Source organism: Dermacentor albipictus, chromosome 1 (assembly GCF_038994185.2).
Source record: "Dermacentor albipictus isolate Rhodes 1998 colony chromosome 1, USDA_Dalb.pri_finalv2, whole genome shotgun sequence".
Classification (NCBI taxonomy): Eukaryota; Metazoa; Arthropoda; class Arachnida; order Ixodida; family Ixodidae; genus Dermacentor; species Dermacentor albipictus.
The window spans coordinates 413684660-413709277 of NC_091821.1; the positions used below are offsets into that span (position 1 = coordinate 413684660).

General features: G+C 42.8%; 1 protein-coding gene across 1 annotated transcript in view; it reads left to right on the forward strand.

The window, feature by feature from the left end:
* Positions 1-24618, forward strand: part of Atg3 (Autophagy-related protein 3) — a 29124-nt gene that overhangs the window by 1677 nt on the left and 2829 nt on the right. The window contains exons 3-8 of the mRNA XM_065445739.1: positions 3402-3522; positions 5743-5853; positions 15347-15402; positions 19791-19931; positions 21123-21293; positions 24414-24541. Of these exons, the coding sequence (XP_065301811.1) occupies positions 3402-3522; positions 5743-5853; positions 15347-15402; positions 19791-19931; positions 21123-21293; positions 24414-24541 (728 nt within the window). The remainder of the gene's footprint in view (positions 1-3401; positions 3523-5742; positions 5854-15346; positions 15403-19790; positions 19932-21122; positions 21294-24413; positions 24542-24618) is intronic.

Sequence of the window (24618 nt, forward strand, 5' to 3'; positions counted from 1 at the left end):
TGCCGCTCCTATCATCCACCATTTGCAGCTGGCTGGTCTTGATACTGCAGGCATAGAATCGTTACATTATACCAGCTGTGCTTCTCTCATTGGCTGCCACTCTAGAAACTGCATTAAATTAACAGTATGACCTTGCCATATTTGGCTGAATACTTTGCTTAAGGAGCTACATTTTGGTATTACAGACACAATGCGAATTTCACTTTCATACACTTGAAATTTGAGTGCGCAGGCGTGATTGCCCCGAGTCCTTATGCATAGAACTGAGAAGCTAAACACTGATTTTTTTATAGTCCGAGTACAATTTGCCAGTTGCAAAGGAATTTAACGAAGTCCTGTGTATTATTTTCAGAAGCATTTACTGCCTTGTGTTTTAATAATGTGAAAATGTATTCAGAATGGGATTCACAAGTGAGAAAAATGTCATATGCATGGTAACAGCATATGAATGAATTAATTCTTTTTATTAAGAAAAGGGAGGACCGAAGGTCGCTGGTGGGGGAGGAGAGACATACGAAGGAGAGGTAGACACCCGCGAAATCGCGCGAGCCAGGCCGCTAGCAATGCCACAGTGGACTAACTTTACTAGGTGATCAGGGTTTTGGAGACTGTCGTTCTGTAAAGCTTCAATATGGCAAAGTAGAAAAATATTGCTGTCGTCTTGGTCGTTATTGAATGTGAGACAGTGTAAAATGAGATGCTGCAAGTTGGCTTTGCATACGGAGTGGCAGAAGGTGCATATTTGGTAGACTTCCGAACCTGGGGTTTGAGGTGCTATGAATGCTGATGAGCAGCGCCGCTTGTGGGAGCAACTGAAGGAGTAGCCAGGCAGCGCAGTCGCATAGGCATGTTGTGTATGGGGGTGCCGGCTGTGAGATTGTGTATATCCTGTGCATTTGTCCACACAAGCCTGCTTGCTGTTCAGTGCCACAACAGCCTTGAAAACATGAAGGACCGACACCCACCCATGAAATTCTACACATTTCAGGGCAGGTAGCGAGAAAAAAGAGAGGAGACAAGCGTGCATTGCTGCTGTCGTTGGCAGAGTCAAGTCAGGTGCAGTGAGTGGCATGACGTGATGCGATATCACTGCATGCTAAAAACAAAAAGGGCAGGGCAAAGTATTCATCAAAGACTAAAATAAAGCACAAAAAAAAACTCGCATGGAAAGCCGCTTCTCAAGTACCGAGAGAGATAATTTCACCGTCGCATCGTGCAACACAGACTGTGACATCCATGAGGTGTTGAAACTCATGATTTATTTATACCCCCTGTCATTCAGGCACTTTGAAGTGGCGTTGAGTCCAATCCAGATTGGGTGCATCTACAGTGGCACTTTCAACCACGATTTCGCATGATGTGGATGCAGTAGATCGAGATCATAGGCTGTCGTCCGCACCATAATGCTGAGTGAGCTCAACTGGCTCAATCCAGATTGTTGGACTGTGTAACAGCTACCATTCATAATCACGGCCAAAAAGTTTGATCCCTATCGTGCTTAATCACGATTAAAAGTGCCCGTGTTGTGCGGTTAATAAAGAATGACCGAGAGCCAAAGGGATTCAAACTGCCACTGCCCACCTCTTGCAACAGCATTCACGGAGTCAAGATGCCATGCAGAACATTCCACATGGCTTTTAGAAATGGCCTACACAATCATACACTTGTGCTAAACACTCAACTGCTTGCGACTTGCTAATACAGAAATGTTACCAATCAAGGACTTTCAAACACAGATGAGAAAGCACAATGTGCATCGTGCGCACATCAGCCGACACTCAATGCGTCACTCAAAGCATGTCGAAGTATATCTCCAGTGATATTCTCATTGGCACGAGCAAACTCTCATGATTGAGCTCCAAGAGAAAACAACAACGCTGCTGCGAATAATAGTAAGGATTAAGTAAAACAGCAAACTTTTGCATTCCCGCTCACTTGATTCTCTGGATGGTCATTATCCATGCCTGTCTGCGTTCCTTGTCATGCCATTACTTGGGAAACTGTAGAACTTGACAGGCAGCTCCAGGCCATGGGTTTTTTCTCACTGTTGTGGTAGTTCACCATGCAACAGTACTAGGCAGCTTGGCTGGCCAACCGCCGAAGCTTGCGAAACAACGGTGACAGTATGAGCAATTTTGCAAAGATTTCGAGCACCTTGAGCTCCTCACGATGCTGACGACCTCTCTCTCTCCAATAGGAGAACCAGGAGCGCTGGCATTTGTTGGTGAACTTGAGGTTCGGAAGCCCTGTATGCTATAGGGCCATGGGAGCGGCCTAAACATCACTTTTTTTGTGCTCACGAAGGCCTCGACAGGACTTTAGGATTCAGGCTCTTTTCCCAAATGTATCACCCCTGAAGGAAGCTGAACACCTCGCCGGGGTACACGTGTGCCCATTTGAACTAGTGGGTGTCCGGCGATCGTGGGAACCAAGCCCACAGCCGAAGCAGGCACTTTACAAGTAGGCATGTTAAGCTGTGTAATAGGGGTGCAAGCATGCAGCAGTTAAGAGAATTAAGGGGACCCTGAACCAACCCTTAAAAGCAAATACATTCTGTGCAAGCAAATACAGTTGCAAACATTTCAGTGAATTTTTGTAGTTATAGATGGCGCATGGGGATAACAGATGGCATGTTAAATCAGCGCTCCTTTTTTACAACAGAGGGCTTCTCCTTGCCATTTTTTAAACTGCTGGCTGCCTGCCGGCTGCCCTCAGGTGGCAGCAGCCCATAGATACCAGCTATTGGGCGATTGTTTTTGACCACAAATTACTGATGCGGACGCCCCGCCAGACATGCCAGTTAACGTCCCATTGCCACTTCCTAGTTGCTGTCTGAAATCTCTCAGGCCAGTCTCATAAGGTTAGCATAAGCTTGCCACAAGAAAATGAGATAGGCAAGGTTGGTGATAGGCCAGGCATCGTTATCCAATGACAACAGATGAGTTTAGGGGGAATAAATGGGCAAATATCACACTTCTAGTTTCCCCATTCATATTAGGTCTCATTCAAAAATTCTTCAGAATGATATTTCTTGAGACATTGCGCTCAAGTAAATTTCACAAGTTTTAGACAAAAGTGTCTCAGGCCTCTTTCACCCCCAATTTCTAAAAAATCATCTGACATAAAAGTGCAGAAAAACATTGGCGTCACTTATGACTGCTTGGAAAGATGGGCATTGCATATACTATAGTGCCAACTACCTTGTGTGGACTGGAAAAATTAGATAAGTAATTATATAAGACACAGCATTATATTGCCTTGCATTGAAATTCAAGTGCTTTTAGGCTTTGTGTGTGACAGTATCTTGTGGCGATTTGCATACTAGCCTGTTTCATGCTGCTTAAAGATAAATGAGCAAAATAGAAACAACTGAGTGATGGAAGCATGTTTGTATGATGCAGTTTGTGCATGCTGGAGACCACCTTGTGCACCATTGCCCAACGTGGCAGTGGTCAGCTGGTGAAGGCCTGCCAGCCAAATCCTACTTGCCACCTGACAAGCAGTTTCTTGTTACCAGGAACGGTAAGCATTAACCATTCAGTAGGCTCGTGATTTGTTAATTTTTTCATAATTTTACCTACCTACCTTTTCTGAAAGGTCAATTTTCCATGTGCACATATTTTTTGTGTCCCTCCAACAAATTAATTCTGTTATGAATTCTGATGAATGAGTTCTGTTAGTGAGTGAGTGCAGCATTATTGCAGGTGTCAAACAAGATAAGCACATGAAAAAGTAGTGCTTTATATTTTGGAAAGTGGCACATGGCATGCACCTTGTAGTATACCACAACTAGATAAATGACCTCAAGCATACACTAATGGCAGTTTCAGATTTGGGGGCTGTCCGAGAACACTCCAGCTAGTACTACTACTTACAGTGTTCTCTTAGCAGAGTCACATTATTTTATTTCGTTCAGTGCTTGACTTTGCCAGAGAACAGCTTTTTTGAAGCCTTGATTTAATCACTTTATCTATTCACCATAGTGGCAAAATGGCTGTGGCATTGTGCTGCCGAGCACAAGGTTGCAGGTTTGACTCCTATTCATTACAGCTCCATTCCAATGGGGGAAAAATGCGAAAGTTCTCAAGTGCTTAGATTGTCACATAATGTGTATTTTAAGGAATGCCAGGTAGTCAAAATTGATCCAAAGCACTCCAGTACATTCTCTCATAGCATCTGCGCTGCTTTTTGACATTACACCCCATAATTTGATTATCTTTTGGAAGTTTTATTTCTTTATCTGATACTAGTGGAAGTGCCTGGCATTGACAAGATTTATGTGAATGTTTCTCCATTTTCTGTCATAACAGATTTGACTTCATCACCCTCTTGATAATTTCAATGGTCTAGGATGGGTAACATTAATCTGCCGCTGGGAGGGCATGCTGGTCACGAGAGCAATGGTGACCTAAGCTTGCAACAGCAGTGTCCCTTTAAGTGTACTCATCATGAAGGCGGCTTATGAATTCTGATGAACTTGCTGCACTTTTACAAAAGCAACCTTTACTTTGCTCACTAAAGAACACACAGGGGTGCACGTAGAAGCCAGCTTATGGGAGGGCAGTGACCCTTGGCGAAGCTACTTGCATAGTCTGGTAATAATGGAGAGAGATTTGAGGATAACAGGCTGTGTTTATCGTGCTTGAGCACAGTAATTGGTTGCTTGGTTATATTGCTGTTGTTTACACCGTGCCAGAAACTATGCCTAGTCGTACAAAAAGAAAAAGGTTATTTTTATCATGGAGGAGAAGCATTACACAGTTGTGCAGTTGTAAGTCACTGAACAACATAGACAACTCCATGTTATATACTGTTATATACATGCTATAACAATGCAAAAATGCTTTGTTCAAAATAGTAGGTTGAAAGCTTCTTGGGAGAAATTTTCATTATCTTTAGGGAATAAAGGGACAAGTCTGTATTTTGATGTCTTCAAAATTCTATACAGCACACAAAGTTCTGATTTCTTTAGGTAATGCAGTAATGCACAAGTGTAAGCAGTTCATTTCTGCTTAGAGTTGGTGCAAAATTTATAATGCTACAGTGGCTGCTTATTGAGTGACATAATATTATGTGTAATACTGTATAAGGGAATGGCATTGTGTTCACTTCATTTTGAACGATTCTATGCTTAAGTAAGCTGTTCCGTGGGTGATCACATTAAGTAAACATGCTTATTTTTCATGGTGCCCAGAGATTGGGCAAGGTGGGAGTGAGCAATTGAAGCAGTTGTACATTACAGATTATTATTCAGTCTGTGGAATAATCAAACAGTATGCTCGAAATATAGGGATTAACATGTTAAAGTAAACAATGATTTTCATTGTTAGCTTGGCTGTTGCCGTTCAACTCTTCTCTTCGTCAAGGTTCTCATAGTGTCCTTGTACGAGAATGACATGCACGTGTGCTGCCAGGGTCTGCTGATTCATAGTTTAAGGGTGGCCTATAGGCTTCGTAAGCAAATGCTTTTGCCTTAAAGCTTGATCAAACAGATTGAGAAGGCTTTTCAGGGGGTTCTCTTTGTGAAGTGCAGTGCAAATATTAGACTGGCGCACATGTATTGAGCTGTAGACAGACTTTATTTTTATAACATTGTGTTGTCTCATACGTTGTGCCACATAATTGCCGCAGTTTCTCAACCTTGATGAGCTACGGAGCAGGTTTATTTGAGGCCCAGCAGAATACTGTTTCGGGCAGTCGGTGCTTGCTCCCGATAACCTGTGACTTGGTGTGGCATTTCAGTGCCTTGCTACAAGCGCTGCAAGGACATGGAGTACAGCATGGAGCACGAGAAGGTGCTCGAGGAAGAGGGTGACGAGGATGGTGGCTGGGTTGATACTCACCACTATGCAGGTGGGAATGGCTGGTGGCTTGCCTTGCACCCTTGCCTTCTGGACACGCTGATGTAATTCTTTAGTGAAACCTTTGTTTTGCTGCCAAGCACAGTTATGTTGGCTATATGCAGAGTTCAGCCTTTTCTGTCTAAACAACAAACAAACAAAAAGGTCTGAAGACACCTAAGCACTTGTGAGTTGTGAATGTAAAAGAATTAATGTCCAATTAAACACCGCTGAGTGGTCCTTCGAGCTATGAACTTCTTGGGGGCAAGCGAGCACGTTGAGATGCTTGGCGGGTTTTGATTTGGCGTTATCGAGGCACAGTTACAGCGCAGGCGAGAGCTTGCGCGGACAAGGAACGCGTGGATAACACAGACTTCCGAGAGTGAGGTTGACATGGTGTATCTGCAATGCTCTCTCCACTCACGCATCACCTGGCATGCTAGCAGCAGGTGTTCCCTTTTGCTCACTCTGCTCCGTTGAGGCCCGAGCTTCACAAATGCAGCTTGTGTGCTCGTGACGTGGCATTGCAGCCAGGGGGACAACTCCATGTTCCATTTCAACTCCAGGTCCCATTTCGCTGCTACAGACGCTGGCGGCTTTTTTCATTCAGTGGGCCATTTGACACTTTCACATCAAAAACACTAGAAGGGTAGTACACCAAATTTAATTCTGGAATTTCACTCTAACCAAAAAGGGTTGGTGAGAGCAAGTTTACTAGAGAGCTATAAGATGGCAGTCAGGCACACAGCTGTTATACATGCACTTGGATGGCTTAATTTTGTCCTCAAGTATGATATAGAATTAAAAGAAAAGCAATGTAGTGTGTCTACCACCGTAAAGTCTATAATAATATAAATAAGTAGGAGCTCTGATGGAAGGAGCTTGGCGAGATCACAGTCATGCATCAGCCTCTTGCCACACAATGTGAACTGTTTTCTTATTTCGTTCAGTTTCTGCAGCGGATCGTAATACATCGTCACATCTACCTATTCTTTTTTCATTTTTATGTATTACTCGTCTGAACTCCGTACATGCATAAGGTTGTGGATAAAATCTCATTCTAAGTTGTGTTTGAATGTCAAATGCACTCACTTTTAATTCCTGCACAATCACATTGCCATACAGTATTGTAGCCTTGCGATAGAATGCTTCTCTATAACTTTGTTCTCCTCCACATTGGATGCAACTATAGTGTCAAAGAGCAGGACCTGCAGTCATACAGCACTTTCAGCATCAACAAAAGTAGTAAGCCAGATATTCATCAAAAAAAATAATAACACTAACTTGAAAGGGAAAATTATCCACTGGGACTTGAAAAGCACCAGTAAAAGTTCATCTGGGTAAGTATGTTCACTGAAGGAAAAAAACAAAAAAAATTTGGTGTGAAAATAAGAAGACAAGACTCATGCATTGAACCACAGCTATTGTCAACTTCTGCTAATTTGATCTTGACAGCGTCAGCAAAATTGACCAAATTATCTGGCGGGTCGAATTAAACAAGTTATGGAAAAAATGCGAAAACACACCAGTGATTCGTTTGGCAGTACTGTTTGCCCAAATGAAAGACACCCCAAAATCAAATGTGCACCTGCTTTTTATGTGTTCAAAGTAGAAAACAAATGTAGCAACGACATTAGAGCTCCTAAACAAAGTAGAAATCTAAAGCGCGCCCAATTTTTTAGCAAGAAAATTGGGCAAGGGTCTAATGTGTGTGGCACGGTGACAGCCGGTTTCGTAAGGTCGGCTTCGCCACCTGAATATTTAATTTGGCTTCACCGCCACATTTTGCAGCAAAGCATACAAATGCCATGTATGCAATTTTCTATCCAATTTTTATGCTTAAAAAAAAGAAAATGCGTGTTTGAATTGGGTAAATACCGTCTATATGTATACAAGGAAGCTAGCAGTTCTGTACATGAGTACAAGCAATATCAATCAGAGCACTGCCACACAGTAACATACCCAATACAGTACCTACAGTACAGTACTGGTACATACAGTACCAGTACCCAATACAATACCTAGGCACGTTTCCTGCCAACAGTTATCTATTGTTAAGCGTACATGCACGAAAAAAAATTACCGAATCCGACAGTATAATCCAAATTTCATAACCTCATATTGTATTTGCAACCAAATCTTGGCTGGATGGGCACATATTAGCTGAGGAGGCCTTCCTGTCCTGGTACATGGCCTACCAAAAGGACCCTGATGCCACATGGCTGTGGCATCTACATTTTGGTGAAAGACAATATGTAGTTTGCCAGTTTAACGTGCTGATCCAAATTCGGAATCTGTTTGGTGCCTTCTACATTTTTCACAGGGGAATAACTTTGTTGTAGGTTCATATTACTGACCACCGGGAAATACAAATGTTATCCCATGGGTGACTTTGTCTAGGATGTTTTCAGCCCCTTCTTCGGGGGCCATTTTACTTGCAGGAGATTTCAATATGCCTGACATTGCGTAGCGTGATACGCCCAATTGAATGCAGCTACTCAGAGCTTTATTTAATTTTTTTTAACTCATTCACACTTATGATCTTTACCAGTTTGTTAACTTCCCTACGTGCCTTGGTTTGACAAGCAGCAGTGTCCTGGATTTGGTGCTTAGTAATCGTAACAGCCTAATTTGATCAGTTACTTCAACACCCAGTATCATTGATCACTACATAGTAATAGTTACCGTGCTGTGAAAAAAATTTTGCTAAATATATTGCGCCCAAGAAAGGTGTTCCTGTATGACAGGGGCAGCTTTTATGCCATAAATAGGGACCTAGATTCATACCTCGGTTCGTTTCAAAAATGCAGCTGTGTCTCTGAGATTGAAACTTCGCGGTTACTGTTATTCTTAATAAATAAATTTATCCCATTAAGAACTTTGACAGCTAGTTGCCACAGCAATGAGCTTTGGATAAGTAAAAATTTGCATGCCTCAATCAAAACAAAGGTTAGGTTATATGAAGCTTATCGCCAAAAGAAAACTGTGCATTTGTTTGCAAAGTTAAAATGCCTAGGCCTTTAACTTAAAAAGCGGCTAAAGCAGGCAAAGGATGAATATTTGTCTTCATTGGCCGACAAAATGAAATAAAATCCCATAGAAGTATTGCATTTTATTAAAAAAGAATACACCGAATTCTGCCAACATTCCTGTTATATTTAACTATGATGAGGCTTTAAAATATGACATGCATGAAGCTGAATGTTTTAACACGTATATTCAATTTGTTTTTTCTGCACTGATTAGTATATCAGTAGCGTCTGACAATACGTCACTCGTGTGGGTGTCGGAAATCTTTTGCATAATCTGAAAACACATTCTGCGCGTGGCCCTGACGATATTCAAACCACCTTTTAAAACGCTGCACCGATCATATTGCCTCTTTTGGTATACTCTACCACATATCGTTGCGGCAAAGAAAGCTCCTTCAAGAATGGAAAATGGCTAATGTTGCGCCCCTACATAAAGAAGGTGATCGAGTAACGGTATCGAATTGCAGACAGATATTGTTAACTTCAGTGAGGTGTAAAATGCCTGAGCACTTCATCTGTTCATGCCTCATAAAACATCAAGATATTTTTGTTTCATCCATCCCAACATGGCTTTCGCGCAGGGCTTTCGCGCACAACACAGTTAAGAGAGTTCATTTATGGTGTTGCCTTATGTTTTTATAAAGACGTACAACTGGATGCCATTTTTCTCTATATTAAGAAGGCTTATGACTTCGTGCTGCATCACCACCTTTCTTACACATTATCCCTTCTGGGAATCCCGGAATCTCCGTTAGCATAGGTGGAAGACATCTTGCCAACCATCAGCGGCGTGTGGTTGTAAATGGCAAGGAATCATCATCCGTAGATGTACTGTCTGAGGTACCCCTGCGGTTACATTTGGGCCCCCTGGCTGTTTTTTTATTTTTATTGGTGATCTTTCAACTGGCCTGAAATCAACGGTGTTAGTTTATGCAGATGATGTGTCTTGTATTAATGACAATGTGTTAATGACATTGCTGTATTGCAGTACAACCTCCAAAAAGTTTTGTCTTAGTGTGTTGACTGGTGAATGAATCTAAAGATAGCAAAATGTTTTCACTTATGATTTAACATTAAGAAAAAACTGCTAAGCAGCTGCTATGTCTTCAAACATTACCCATTAGAAGTGACTGATCATGTTAAATACATCAACATAACATTGACTTTCACATTAGATTGGGCATGTCACATTGCTAAAATTGCTTCCAAAGCTTCTAAGTTGCACATTTTTCAAAGAAATTTCAAACATGTACTGGGAAAGTTAAAGGAAGCCTTATATTTATGAACATTATGTGCTTGTGTTGCATGGGTCCTCTTTACAGCCATAATAAAAGATAAATTAGAAAGGGTACAGAAACAGGCTGCAAGGTTTGTGACCAGCAATTATGATTTCACCTTAAGTAGCTTGCAGATTAGACTGACTGGACTGGGAACACCTCCTCTCGTCGAAAGCTGCAAAGGTTTAAGTTTCTCTTCTGCTTTTATAATGAGGGAACAGGCTTAGATTAAAATAGATACATTAAGCAACATTTTATGTTCCAGCAAGGCATGACCGTATAAGAAAAAATTAGGGAGTATAATTGTCGCCTTGATATATTCAAATTATCATTCTTTCCTAATACATTGAGTGCTTAGAATGAGCTCCCTGCAAAGTTATTTTTGATGCCTTGCTCCACTGGTGCACTTTAGTCTGTTCGTTAAGATGTGTGTCTCTTTTACTGTTTTTGTCCTGATTCTATTATGTAGGTGTTCTCGCATTTCTTTTGTTGCTTGTTTGTATCTGCAGAGATGTTTTCATGTCCGGTATTCGGAGAGCGGTTGACACTGCTTGCCAGTGTTTGTGCCTGTTAGGATTGGTTGCTCATTTTTATTATTTATTTTATTAGGTTTTTACCCCCTACTACAATGCCACCAGGCGATGTAGGTATATAATAAATAAATAAATAAGTAAATAAATAATCGGTCTTTGTGAGCTACCGTTATTATGGGTGTGTGAATATTCTAAACTTTAGAATAGCGAATTGACTAGCATCCTATTTGATTCAATCTTCAAATTGAATAGTCACCATTCGTAAGTGCAAATAGTTTTCAAATACTTCTCGAATATTTCAGAACATCAATTGTGCCCAAGTAAACATAAAATTGGGGCAATATTACGGTAAATTTTCACTCCGGCAGGCATAGCATAGACATAAAACATGAGAACTTGTGTAGTAGAACAATCTTTGTCACTTAAATAGCCCTACTTTCCAGGCTGCAGAGAAATCATTCGCATTCTCTAAAGAGCCCTGTGCATGTGAAGAAACTACTTGTTTGCTTCTAATACTCCAGTTGTGCTTTTAATAAACAATGCTTCATAACATACTATGTAATGACAGAAACGTGTTAATTTTAAGAATACTGGAATGTGAGTACTGTTTGATATCAGTTGTGATAACGGCCATTCATTATTCGAAAACTGTTCGAAAAGTATTTGATTCCATTTGTTTCTGGCAATATTCAATTCTTACTTGATTGGGTCCCAAAAATCACTATTTGGGCATTCTTAACCTTTATTGCTTGAAAATCCTTTTAAGGCCAGTCAGAAATAAGTGTTTTCGACAGGAGATGATGCATGTTCAATGCATACACTGTCCTCTAGGCTCTGCCAAGACAGGCTCTGCCAAGACAGGAAGGCTCTGCCAAGACAGGCCCTGCCAAGACAGGCCCTGCCGAGACAGGCCCTGCCAGTAAAGGAGTTGCTATTGGGGTCACTATAGGGGTGAGGAACATGCATGCTGACAGGTCAAGTTCGAATTAAGCAGCAAAGGCTAATTTTAGGATCGAAATAACAAAAGTTTGGGCCCATAGGGCACGGGCACAGGCCAGGACCTTCGGTCGCGATCGAATTAACTGAAGGTGAATAAACTGTTCTACTGTGTAAATACGTTGGTGTATCTAGGTAGTACCTTGTTATGGCTAAATATGTCAGTGTCCATGCAGTGAAATTTCAGCATGTGATAAAGAAAACCCGTAGTGGGGTTCTTTGTGATACTACTGATCCTAAGTTCTCCCTGCTGTTTTATCATCATCGTTTGCTTACTTTATGTACGCTGCTGGAGAGAAGCTTTTCCCAAACATCTCTACTTGCCCCTGTCCTCTGTCACCTGAACATCCTACATATGCAAATATCCAAAACGCATCACTCTAACCAATTCTCAGCTGTCTTCAAATGCTCTTCCTTTTCCTTTGCACCAGATCTGCTACCGGAAGAAATCACTGTCTGTTATCTGCACCTCCCGAGAACCCCTTATTCATTATAAGTCAAACCTGTTTAATAACAAACTGCAGCAGAACCCCGATTATACAACTTTCTCGGGACCACGAAAAACCGTCCTAAAATGCGGGTGTCGTAAAATCTGAACATAACATACTGCAGGGCTTGGAAACACAAATTACCAAAAAAGTAAATTCGATAAGAATTAATGCTGCAGTACAGGTACCAATCATGCTTTATTCAAATGAACATTTATGGCACTCCACTGCCCACTGCCACGATTCCCGCCAGCCGGCACGAACTTTAAAAAAAGTCTAAGTTTCTTTTGGTTCTTGTTTGATCCGTGAACCAAGAGCTTTCTCTCAAGTTGGGCAACGTCCAAAAGGAGGTCCTCTGCGGCGGCGTATGAACAGATGAAGTTCCAGATGCCGTCTATGTGCCCTAGGACCTCAGCGAATGTGCTAGGCACAGGCACAGCATCTGTGGCATCGTCGTTGTTCTCGTTCGATGTCGCAGCAGTGTCAGCACTAGGCAAAGCCTCCTCAATGGTGTCATCCAGCAACACCTCACCGCAGATCGCAACATTGTCGTCAGCCTCCACATATTCGGCGAAGGTCGTGGTGAGGTTTAAACCTTCAAAATCGTCGTCGGCGAAGCCTGCATCGGCCTCGAGCAGCATTGAGGTTGTTGCATCCCCAGTAGAGAAGGCAGTCTCTCGCTTAAAGCCACAGTGTTTGAATGAGTTAGCGATTGTGCTTTGCAACACTGCATTCCACGAACTGGCAATAAAATGCGTGGTGTCGACCACAGTGATATTTTTTTCCCACTTGTTGCGCTCCATAACCGCCAGCCGACGCTGCACTAACCGCTTCCGGTACCCTTGCTTGACACACTTAATGATGCTGGCATCCAGCGGCTGCAGCCAGCTTGTGCAGTTTGGCGCAAAAAAAAACAACCTTTATGTTCCTCAGGCTGCACGTACCGGGTGGGTGGCACGGTGCATTTTCCACGAAAAGCAATATTTTCCTCGCCTTAGCACCCATTTTGTTATACAGCTGCTGCAAAAAATTGCTGAAGAGCGAAAACGTCATTCACGCCTTTTTGTTGAAGTTGTAGTTGCACGGCAGCGTCTTCAAGTTCTTAAAACACTGTGGCTTTGCAAACTTTCCAACAACGAGCATGGGCAGCCTCTCGGAACCGTCCTCATTAGCACAGAATAGTGCCGTCACACGCTCTTTACTACGCTTGCCACCATGACAGCTGTCACCCTTAAACGCAAGGGTTTGCTCGGGCTGCATATGGTGAAAAATACCGCTCTCATCGGCATTGAAAACGTTGCAGGGCTTGTATGCAGCAATCATCTCCAGCAGCAACTCCATCCACTTGTTTGAAACGTCCACAGAAGTGCTTTCTCCGCAGGAGCAGCTGTACACAATCCTGTTTCGTTTTTTAAAGTGATCCAGCCACCCATTCGATGCCTTAAAGTCATCGATGCCCAGGCGCAATGTCATAAGCTCCGCCTTTTCTTTTAGAATGGCGCCATCAACGTCGATCTCAGAGCTCCATGCTTGATGCAGCCACTAGATGAGAACTTTTTCTAACTTCTCATGCTGTGCTTCTTTTGCCACTTTCCGCTTGAGCCAGAACTTGTTGGCATTCTGCAATATCACCGCTTTGTTTGCCAGGATCGTCTTAAGCGAAGATTCAGGTACCTTAAGGTCCCGGGCAATGCTGGCTTTCGTGACTCCATGCCACTTTTCCGCTTCCTCGATAATATTCAGCTTATCGCCAAGCAACAAAACTGTCTGCTTTCGGGAAATCGTGCGTCGCGTTGCTCCACACAACTCAAAACCTCCGCTGAACGCTAGTCGCTAGGATTATGACGAATAACACGTACGATAAACCTAGGCCTCACCGCGCTACCTTGTCGGCGATCTGCTGCGGTGGAACTGGAAGGAGAGAAACGCTTCCTCAACGCGACGAGAGGCGATGCTGCCGAGAAGAGAGGGAGAAAGTGATTGTGGAGAAGAGAAGGCGCTATTCCAGTACAGCGGGTGTTGTGAGCGACTGCTGGTGGGGGTGAGAGAAACTCTTCCCCAACGCAACGAGAGGCGATGCCACTGAGAAGAGAGGGAGAAAGTGATTGTGGAGAAGAAAAGGCACTATTTCAGCTCAGCGAGCGTCCCGGGCGAATGCTGGTCGGGGAGAGAGAAACGAACGATGAGACGAGGCAGGGATGAAAGCTGCGCTGGAGTGAACTGGTCGAGCGGTGTCAAGCACTCTGCATGTGGAGAGACGGAGCGAGGAAAGAGACCCGCGGCACTTTTCTTTCGGGCGCCGTTCCGTCCCGCGCTTTGCAAGGGTCATTGTATAACGCGAGTTAGGCGTAAAATTGCTTCGGATAACCGGGGTTTTTAATGCATTGCTTCTATGGGCACTTCACCAGGACTGCGTTAATCCGTCGTAAAACCCGGGTCGTCGCAAAACCGGGGGACTTATAACCAAGGTTCTATTGTATAACTGCTTAAAATGGTTGTTATACAGTCGTTTGTTATATGTAGGCTCACCCTTAAAAATGTGCAAAAATCAACAACACTGTAGCTGGTGTCGGCAGGCACAATTCGACACCACTTTTTTTCCAAAAATTGGATCTTTGGTATCATCATTTTTGCACTCTGCACTTTCCTGCATCTAGCTCCAAATTTACATAAAAGCATGCCAATCTAAATAATGAAATGCAGCACTGTAGCTCTTTCAAAATCTATTTTGATCACCTGTATTTACAAAACTAAGAGCGCAGCTGCCAATTTTTCTTTGAGAGCTTGTGATACATGTAGCTGAAAGTGGGTCATGAATGAATTCTGCACACGAGAGTGAAGCGACCTAGTTGTCTGGAAGAGTAAACTACTGTGACATGCTGCTACTTTGCATGCAAACTTTGCCATTACGGCTGCACATTAGCCACGCAGTGTTGTGCACACCGAGAGCCATGCAGTTGTATTTTCTATGCCCCTTCAATCAGAGGGGTACAAAGTTTAAGAGGTAGAATGCCACTGGCAAGCTTTTGCAACTTTGCATAGCAGCAGTACGGTTGTCCCGCAGTGTAACTCAACATGCCAGTATTGTGGTACATTTGCTGTTGAAAGGGCTGCATGTGACCTCGAAGTTTTCTTGTTGACTCTTTTTGCTGATTATGCTGATCGCTTGGTTGATTTCAGATGGTACTTCATCAGGGCTAGCCGAACAGGTTCAAGAGATGACTCTCGAGCCTAGTGTAAGTGGATGTGCATTTTCTGAATCCATATTGAAGGCTTACAAGCAGCCGCAGTTAAGTGGCAATGTGCTGGACATGCGACTTTGTCGCTTCCGTGTGTGTGCCAGTTGTGCAAGAACACATTGCAAGTTTGCCTTACAAAGCTGTGCAGGGTGCATTTTTAATAAAATGGTGTGATCAAGTATATGAGCAAAGCACTTTCAATTCTTATAAAGTTGCTTACAGAGTGAGTGCAGCCATTTTTCTGAGCAGCTAACTGATTCTTGTCTTTACTTCCGCATGGTGTCATAAATGTCACAGTGCTGCAGGACCCGTTTATTGTATATTTTTTTGTGAGACCCACACCTTTAAATCTGTGTCTAAATGTAGTATAAAAAAATAAATCCGAAACTTATCTGTACGTCTGGCACAGCTGCCTTTCCTAAGTACACATTTCATCATCCGCAGCGATGCAGCCCGTGCTGCACTATCTTCGGGTGATATTGGCGCAGTGCATGGAAGTGTGGTAGGCTCCTCATTGGTCCATTTGCTGATTCCACACTTGATAGTCTGTTCGAGGGAAGCACTGGCCTCCTTATGAAACTTGTATATTCCGCTGCTCCATGGCTTTTTTTGTTGTGCTTCCCTCTTGTGTGTATATGTTCATGCAATATGTGCTGATTTTCACAGGTAGCTCCTGCTGCTGAATGTTTTTGTGCATCATGCAGTGTTACCGTGCATTGTACAGTGATATCAACTGTAAAATTTCATGCCTTGAAAGCTACAGTGCACAAGCAGACAAGGATGAAGAACAGTGTAATGGACACAAGTGCTGGCTTTAAATTGGTGGGATCTTTGGTGAAGACAGATCTTATAGCTTAAGAGTTCGTGGAATTATGCTTCTGGACAGGGCTCTCAATAACCCTTTCCACATAAAGGCTTAGGCTTGATGGCTAACTCCTGAGCACTTGCCTTGCATGGCCAAGCCTTTATGGTACAAGGGCAAGCGGCAAACGCATCGACACTTTTGCTGACATCAAAGTACCATAAAAACCTGCGTATAATGCGAACCCGCATATAAAGTTTTAGCTGCGTATAATACGAGTTAGGAAAACTCGAGGAAAACATTTATTTAAATTGCACTCTGCACTTAAATCGCTGTCTTCCTCAGCTGCGCTCTCTTCGGATAGTTCCTTGTCGGACATATCTTCCCAGAGGTACTTATCCTCTGTGCCATCGAGCGTGTTCGAGATGCCGCACTTCTTGAATGTGCGACGCACGAGGTCCTCTAGTATGCTGGCCCATGCGTCCACAATCCACTTGCATAGCGTGGCTGGTGAAGCCCACTTCAGCTGCCCGGTTGGTGTCACTGCAGGCCCGCCTGAGCGCATGCAATCTGCGTAACACTGCTTGACCGTGTCCTTGAATGACTTGTTCATGCAATCATCTAAAGGCTGCAGCTGAGATGTCATCCCACCTGGGATAATGACAAGTTCAGTGCCGGATTTGTGCAACAGCCTCTTCACTGAGTCAGCCAAATGGCAATGAAATGCGTCCAGCACGAGGATGGACGGGAACGACAACAGTGCGCCGGGCTGCCTACACCAGACGGACTTTATCCAGTCTAGCACAAGATTGTCGTTCATCCAGCCTTTCTCATGATATCCCACAAACACGTTTTTTGGCAGCTCCTCACTTTTAGGCACTGTCTTGCACTTGAAGATGACATAGGGCAGGAGGTTGCGTCCCTCTGCCGTGCACGACAACATGACGGTAACTCATGTTTTCTTGTTGCCAGTGGACCAGACATAAACGTGTTTAGAGCCCTTTTCGTGCACAGTGAGGGGCGATGGCATGTCCAGATAAACCGGCGTTTCGTCAGCATTGCCGATTTGCCCTAGCTGGAAGTTCTTGGACTTGGGCAGCGAAATAATGTGGCACTGGAAAGCCACAAGCAGCTCTTCGAACGATTCTGGCAGCTTGTCTGAAATCGAAGTTCGGCGGCATAAGGAAAATCCAGCACGGCACATGTAGCGATAAATCCAGTGCTTGCTTGCTTTTAAGGCGGAGCTCAGTAGCTCTTTTTCTCTTGCAAACTCTTTAGCTTTTGCCTGCATAAGCTCCATGGTCACAGCTGGATGCGCGGCTCGCTGTTGGCGTACGAACTTTGTCAGGGCGAGTTCAATTTCCAAGAATTTTCCACTCTTCGGGCTGCGAAAGCTTCTTCGCGTTCCATTGCACGCGAAAAGGGCTTCCTACTGTCGACGTCATTCCCGAATGCTTCCCTCGTTGACGCCAAACTGCCTCCCGGCTGCACTGTTGCCGTTGTCCTGTGCGGCTAAAATAACCTTTCTCTTGAAAGCAGCCGAGTACTGTTTTCGTGGACATCTTGGTCCTTCAATGCGGAATCAACAAGATGCACTTCGCGAAGCGTGATTAGCACATGTGCTGCCAAGGTCCGCACTCAACAATAAGGAAACGATGCTGTAGTCACGCAGCAATAATGAAACCAAGTCGTAGCCACGCAGCAATAAGGAAGCCAAGCCGTAGCCACGCAGTAATAACGAAGTCAAGCCATAGCCACGCAGCAGTAATGAAACCAAACTTGAAGCCCAAATTTCTGACTGAAATTTTTGTTCGAATTCGCATTAGTATGAGGCGAAAATTTGGGATGCTAATAATAGGGAAAAAAACCTCGTATTATACGCGGGTTTTTACGGTATATTGCAAGCCAGAGATTCATGTTGGGATTCACTGGGATTCATGTTGGCGGCTGCCAAGACGAGATGAAATGTTTGATTGGACAATATGACGAACAGAGGTGGAGAACAACAGTGGAGAGAATCAAGGCATTCAAGTGCAGTCCTTCCTTCATTGTAACTGGCAGTGTTCTCCCTCCAGCACTTGCCAGCCACTCACAGCGCCCCTGCCTTTCTCTCTCACTCAATCCAATAGACCAATCGCAACAGTTATGCTGTGCATGCATGAGAAAGGCTGTCTTCTAAAGAAATTCACATCCACAGACTAGCAGAACAAAGTTTTGTTCCCGTTCAACACTTCCCCACACACTCCTCTCCTGTGCGAGGGCTTGGCAAGGGTAAAGGATATTGAATGGCAACAATACATTCCCCTCTCCCTCCACTAGTGGGGGGAGAACAGGTGTGGAGGAACTGTGACGACCGGAAATTTTCAAAATAATTCTCAGAAAGCCTTCATGCATGTGCTTCCTCCCTGGAAGAACTGCAGCTTTTGATGGAAGAAATAGCCTTGCAGGGCAGCCAACTTACAGAATTTTGCAAGAAGTTCCATGGTGTGAGGCTAGGCTTTTTGAAGCAAGGGGGAAGGGGCCAGATGCATTGCTGCTGGGAAGCTGCACCGCTCCCCACATGGAAAAAAAAAAAGGGAAAGAGCGTCTGCTCTGCCCGGGTATTGCAGCACACGCATTAAAAAGAAAAATTATTGGATGCCATAATTCCCACACCTTCTGGCATTTCGTGCATTTAAAGTGGATAAAGGCCCTTGTGAAATGTTTCCAAAGTTGTAACAACAAGGGAAATGAAGCCTCCATTATCGCTATTCAACAATGCTAAAAAATGGCCTACAAGCCTGAACCTTCTAGCAACATGGATGCCTTCTGCCAAATGCTTACATAAGACCCTGTTGAGCATCACCAAGAGCAGATTTCTCAGAAAATATGGCACTGGCAGAAGCCAATGGCTTGAAAACAGTTGGTGGCACTTTGAGCCTTGTCAAAAGACATGCCCACTGGTAAAAGTTCTCTTTTCTACTTTGTTCTCATCTGCTCGTGCCCTGTAGTCTTCAAGAACCAACTAGCCTGATTCTTTTATGTTGTTATGGAGCATTCAATTAACATTTTCTGTGAAAACCAACATACCACATCATCACGCAACCTTACACGCAGTGCAATCTTCGCACACACATTTGGTGAACCAAGCTCCAGCTGCGCAGTTACTTGCCGGTGACAGTAAATAAGCTAGCAAATGACATTAAATAAAGCTTTTTCAAGGTTATGACATACGGTAGCAAGAGTGCCAGTTTTTCAAAACACATAAACATTTGTTTACTTTTCATTTAAATATCGTCTCCACTCCAGAAATCTGGGCTCAAATTTATGAAAAAATAAAGTGCAGCCCTTGTTAGAGAATACACTGTGCATCTCCATGTCCTTGGAGTTTACTAATTAACTCCATGTCCTTGGAGTTAATCAGGCTGCCTCACCATGTTACACAGCTCATAAGTTGTAGGTTCTAGCATGCTAACATGGCACCCACAATTTCCATTGCATGGCCTGAGCAGTTTCTCTGTGCATGTGTCGGCAACCTAAACCATCTGTTGCAGGTAGTTTAGCTGAGCTGAGTTGTGTAATTTGTTTGTCTTTCCATGCATAGAAACCTGCTGCCACACCTGCTGCGACACAGAGGCTAGGCTGTGGTGACGATGATGATGATGAAGGTGATGATGATGATGAGGAGGAGGCTGCTGACATGGATGCCTTTGTGGAGAGTGGGTTGCTGGATGCAGATGACCCAGTGTGTACCCTGATTCCATATTCTCAGAACTGCCTAAATTTTTAACCTCGGTACTTTAGTGTCAGAATGTTGCTGCTAATGGTAATAAGCTCTTGACAAAAGTGGTGTACAACATCTGTTGCTTCATTGTCCAATGACAACACGGTTTGTAGGATCTAGCGCACACTACATTATGCTGCTTTTCATAAAAAAGATGCATTTAGTGCTTGCTTCCTAGCACATTTGCACTGTGGCAACAACTGTCCCCTAAACTGTCAGCTTGTTGCAAATCTAGGTCAAGCACTAATTAGGAACCGCATGAGGGTAAAAGAAACTCTGGCAATAATTAATTCCTGTTTATCCTTCTGTTGACTCAGGAAACAGTCAATCATTCCTAACTAAACAGTTTTTTTTTTTCATTTCCTTTTCTTTCTGCATGTACCGCCTTGTGGATAAGCTTACTTTTTTACATTCTTTTCTGACAGATCTGCAGTCTCTTGACCTTTTTTGCCTCAAGAAGTGCGGCACACACAGTTTCCAACTAACAAAACTGCACCAGTATTAGTGGGTTTGGGAGATAACCCCTTCGGGTGCCAAATAATTAATATCCATTCTAACTTTTGTTTCACCACATTTCTTGTATTTACAGAATTGCCAAAACTGTATAGATGCAGAACAAATGAAGGATATTTAACTCTTCAACGAACTTTACCATGTTCGCAACATGTCGATTCTGTGAAAACGTTACTTATTTCACATCTAACTATTTTGAAAGCCACCTAGCCAGCCACTTGAAAAATACAGCTGATGAAAAGCAATGTAAGAAGTGAACCTGTTTCAGGACAACATACTGAGAGCAGGCACTCAGCCTTTCTACCTGTCAACTCATTCTACTAAAACACTTTATGCATGTACTATTCAAACCTGCAGCACAGGTCCAATCAGAAGCATGCAAGACGCAGGTGGCATATTTTAAATATTCTTGCTTTTTTGTAATATGCATTATATTCATATGCACAAATGAGCACCTGAAGGGAATAAGAACTAGGTTTCTCAGCTATCATCACCAACTGACGTCCATGCCTTTACTCCTAGTTTGTAAAATATTTCCCCTGAAAAGAAGGTTGTCTTGTGTTTGAGCAAATGTAGCGCTTGTGTAGATGCTTAGCATGCAGTACATGTCACCTTCCACCTAACCTGCTGCCTCGCCAGGCAACTGTTGTGACGAAGACTGAAGCAACGGAAAAAACGACGGCCGCAGGAGGTGACAGTGAGCCCGGCGCCTTGGATGGCGCCATCGTAAGCACTCGCACCTACGACCTCAACATCACCTATGACAACTACTACCGCACCCCACGGCTCTGGCTATATGGCTATGATGAGGTATGCTCTTCCGCAGGTGCCTAAAGGGCTTGCACATGAGGTGCTCTGACATTATAATAACACCGTGAGCCTTTTGTTCTCGTAGTCCAGGCTTTTTAGTCCCAGCAGTTCATGGCACTGTCAGCCTTACATGAGGCAAACTTTCTACTATAATGTGAAAAGGCTTTCCTATTCATTTTTTGCTGTAACCTTTTAAAAAACACTGGCAAGACTTTTTTTGTTTATCGTTCTTTCACATTAAATGGTCTAAGCCAATCACCATGGTAACTCAGTGGCTATGGCATTGCAATGCTGAAGACAAGGTTGTGGATTCAAACCCAGCCATGGGGGTTGCATTCCAATGAATACAGAATGCGAAACACTTATGTGCCGTGCATTGGGTGCACATCAAGAGCCGCAGGTGGTCAAAATTAATCTGGAGTCTCCCGCTACATTATGGCTCATACATAATCAGATGGTGGTTTCGGCACTTAAAACCCCAAATTTTTTTGTTTGCTTTTCTTTTTTTTTTTTTGAGGGGCGACTGCAAATATATATATGTCGGCGCTTATATCTATAGCAATAGATCAATTTGATTGACAGTTTTTCTATACATTATTAAACATTCCCATTGAAATTCTACTGGCAATGCCATGGTCTCTCAAATGGTGACTGAACTTTCATAACTATTGGCCAGATTTGCCAATTTTTGGCAGATTGGGGAGTCTCGAATAACAAAAGTTTGCCTGGAGGGATCGTCGAAACTAGCCTTCAATGCCCCTAGCACTTCCTCAATAAAACAACGAAGAACTTGTGCTTTGGTCAACTCGGCAGCATAATTTTTAAATGACAGTAACAGTCAAGACATAGAAGTTTCTGGCAGGTTGTGTAATTTTCCAATCAGATGTTTAGACTGTTCTAATGATGTCTCAAACAATGGTAGATGCTCATGAGTTTGTGCTATTTTGCTAATTGTTTGACTAATATCAAGTGCAGCTTTATTTTTCCTACCGTGGATTACTTTTACCAGTCAATCAGTGTTTCAACAGCATATGTACAAATTATTATAACTGATACTTTCTGTTGTGTGGTGTTTTCTGTTGTGTGGTGTTAAGACCACTTAGTCGATTTTAGACCGGCCTTCAACTGAAACTTGACCAGCAGTTTAATCTCCTACATTTTGAACACCACCTGCACAAGTAACCTTATTCGTTAGTGTGCAGTACTGTACAGGAACTGAGCAAAGCATGTAGAGGCTGCAGCGCATTGAAAATGCTCTAGACCAGCTTGTTTGTGCAGAAAATCCGATCGCACGCAATAATCAAATCTGCGTGTGTACGTTTATTTAGCCACTAATTAATGAAGTACATATGAGAAGTTTTCTGCATGGTCCCTGAGCTGACAATCATGTCTTTGCAATCTTAAAGTATTCAGTAAAAATCTAACCAGGTGCCTGCTGCAATGAGTTATAACAAACGCTGTTTGTGCAATAGAAACTTACTTGTTTTCAAATTTGCGAAGCTACTGCTTTCTCACATAGCACGGGCATCACTATGTCTAGCATTAATGTCAGAAAATCTGCATAATAATTTTTTTTTATGGTCTGGCTTTAAAAATTTGAGAACTAGTAGCCAGGTGCATATTGTATATTGCAGATTTTTTTTTTTTTACTCTGAAATACCCGTATAAAAATATTACTTTCATTCAAGTTCCTTATGGTACTTCTTTGAAGTTTAACTTAAAAATTCTCAAAAGCTGTCTGAGGAATTACTGCTTTATGTCCACTAAAAAAATATCGGTGATGAGGCCATAATTTTATGTATCGTGGTATACGTTGCAACTACTACATCTTAATATAAAAAATTAAAATGTGAAATCACCGAAAATGAGCATATTTGTAGTGCTAAGAAAAGAGTTAGGAAAAAGTTTTAGCTCGGGAGCTCTTCTTAAGTACGTACATGGGAAATGGGAAATGATTTTCTTGGCAACCACTGCACCGATTTTGATGAAGTTTGTTGCTTTTAAAGGAAAATGTCAAAATTCAGTTCACGTAGCAAGCAGATTTTATTATTTAGGCTATTTATCTTTTAACAAAATATTGCAAGTTGCAATACTTAAAAACAAATATCAAGTTTACAACTCTAACTCAGCAATAAAAGATTATTACAATTTTAAAAGCTGCACCTAATAATGCATTTAATGTGGTCGAAATCTGTGTGTTATACACTGCTCGAAAATATGCCACTAATTTGTGAGTAGGAATTTTGCAAAACCCTCATAAACAGCGTAACAATTTCACAAAAGCTGTAAATTGATATATCAAATTTGTCCACTTGAGATTCTCTAGCAAATGCAACTTACAGAACTGTGATAACTGTTTTTAGAAAAATGCAGTGTTAAGGATTTGGAAGCTTCATGCTCCTATATATTTTAAGTTGCCAATTTTTGGCAATCTTTGTAAAAAATATGAGGTTAGTAAAGCTTACTTAGAAGGCTTATTGTGAAAAATAATTGTTTTCTCTGCAAATGGCAAGTGGCATCTAAAAGGGTTAAAAATCATCTGCGGCGAAATTTTGCCTTGGCTAATTTGTTTATAGATGAGCAGTTATATCTAGTATCAAAGCAACTTTGGCAAAACTGCAAGGCTGGTAATCGTCTAATTTTCTTATTAGCAGCCTTTAAATAGCACCTCAGCAGATGGTGCTTTTACCGGGTAGTTAGTGGGTGTGTTGCAAATCCGAGCTCACCACCTCCAAAATTTTCAGTATACCATGGTATATGGCATACGGGCACTGCCTCATCTTGGAGGTCATGCAAAGTGAGCCACACTGGGTCTGTGTTCTGCGTCATTTTCGGCGAGTGTTAGTGCGACCGTTTTCATCAGTTTTAGTATGAAAAACATGTATTTTTGTCCACTTTTTGAGATTTGTCCACTTGTATTTCAATTGTACAATTTTGTGCGGAGGTTTGTCTATTTGAAGATAGTATTTCATTCTACAAAGCCTTTCTCTTCTTTTGTTGGGCTCACGGCAGTCGGTAATGGAAGGGAACACCTGTGTTGTTAAAAGAACTGAAACCTGGGCATGGAACAGCATGCAACTCTACAGGCTCATTATCCTGTTGTGGTGGCCTACTGTGCAGAAGCGACAGCCTCTGAGCATGGAGGCCATGTACGAGGACATCAGTCAGGACCATGCCAAGAAGACAGTCACCATGGAAGCCCACCCTCACTTGCCAGGCCCTCCAATGGCCTCTGTTCACCCTTGCAGGTATGGACCTCAAACAATGCGCAGTACTGTCAAAACATGGACACTGGCATAGCACAATCTTGTTCCACCTGCTGTCT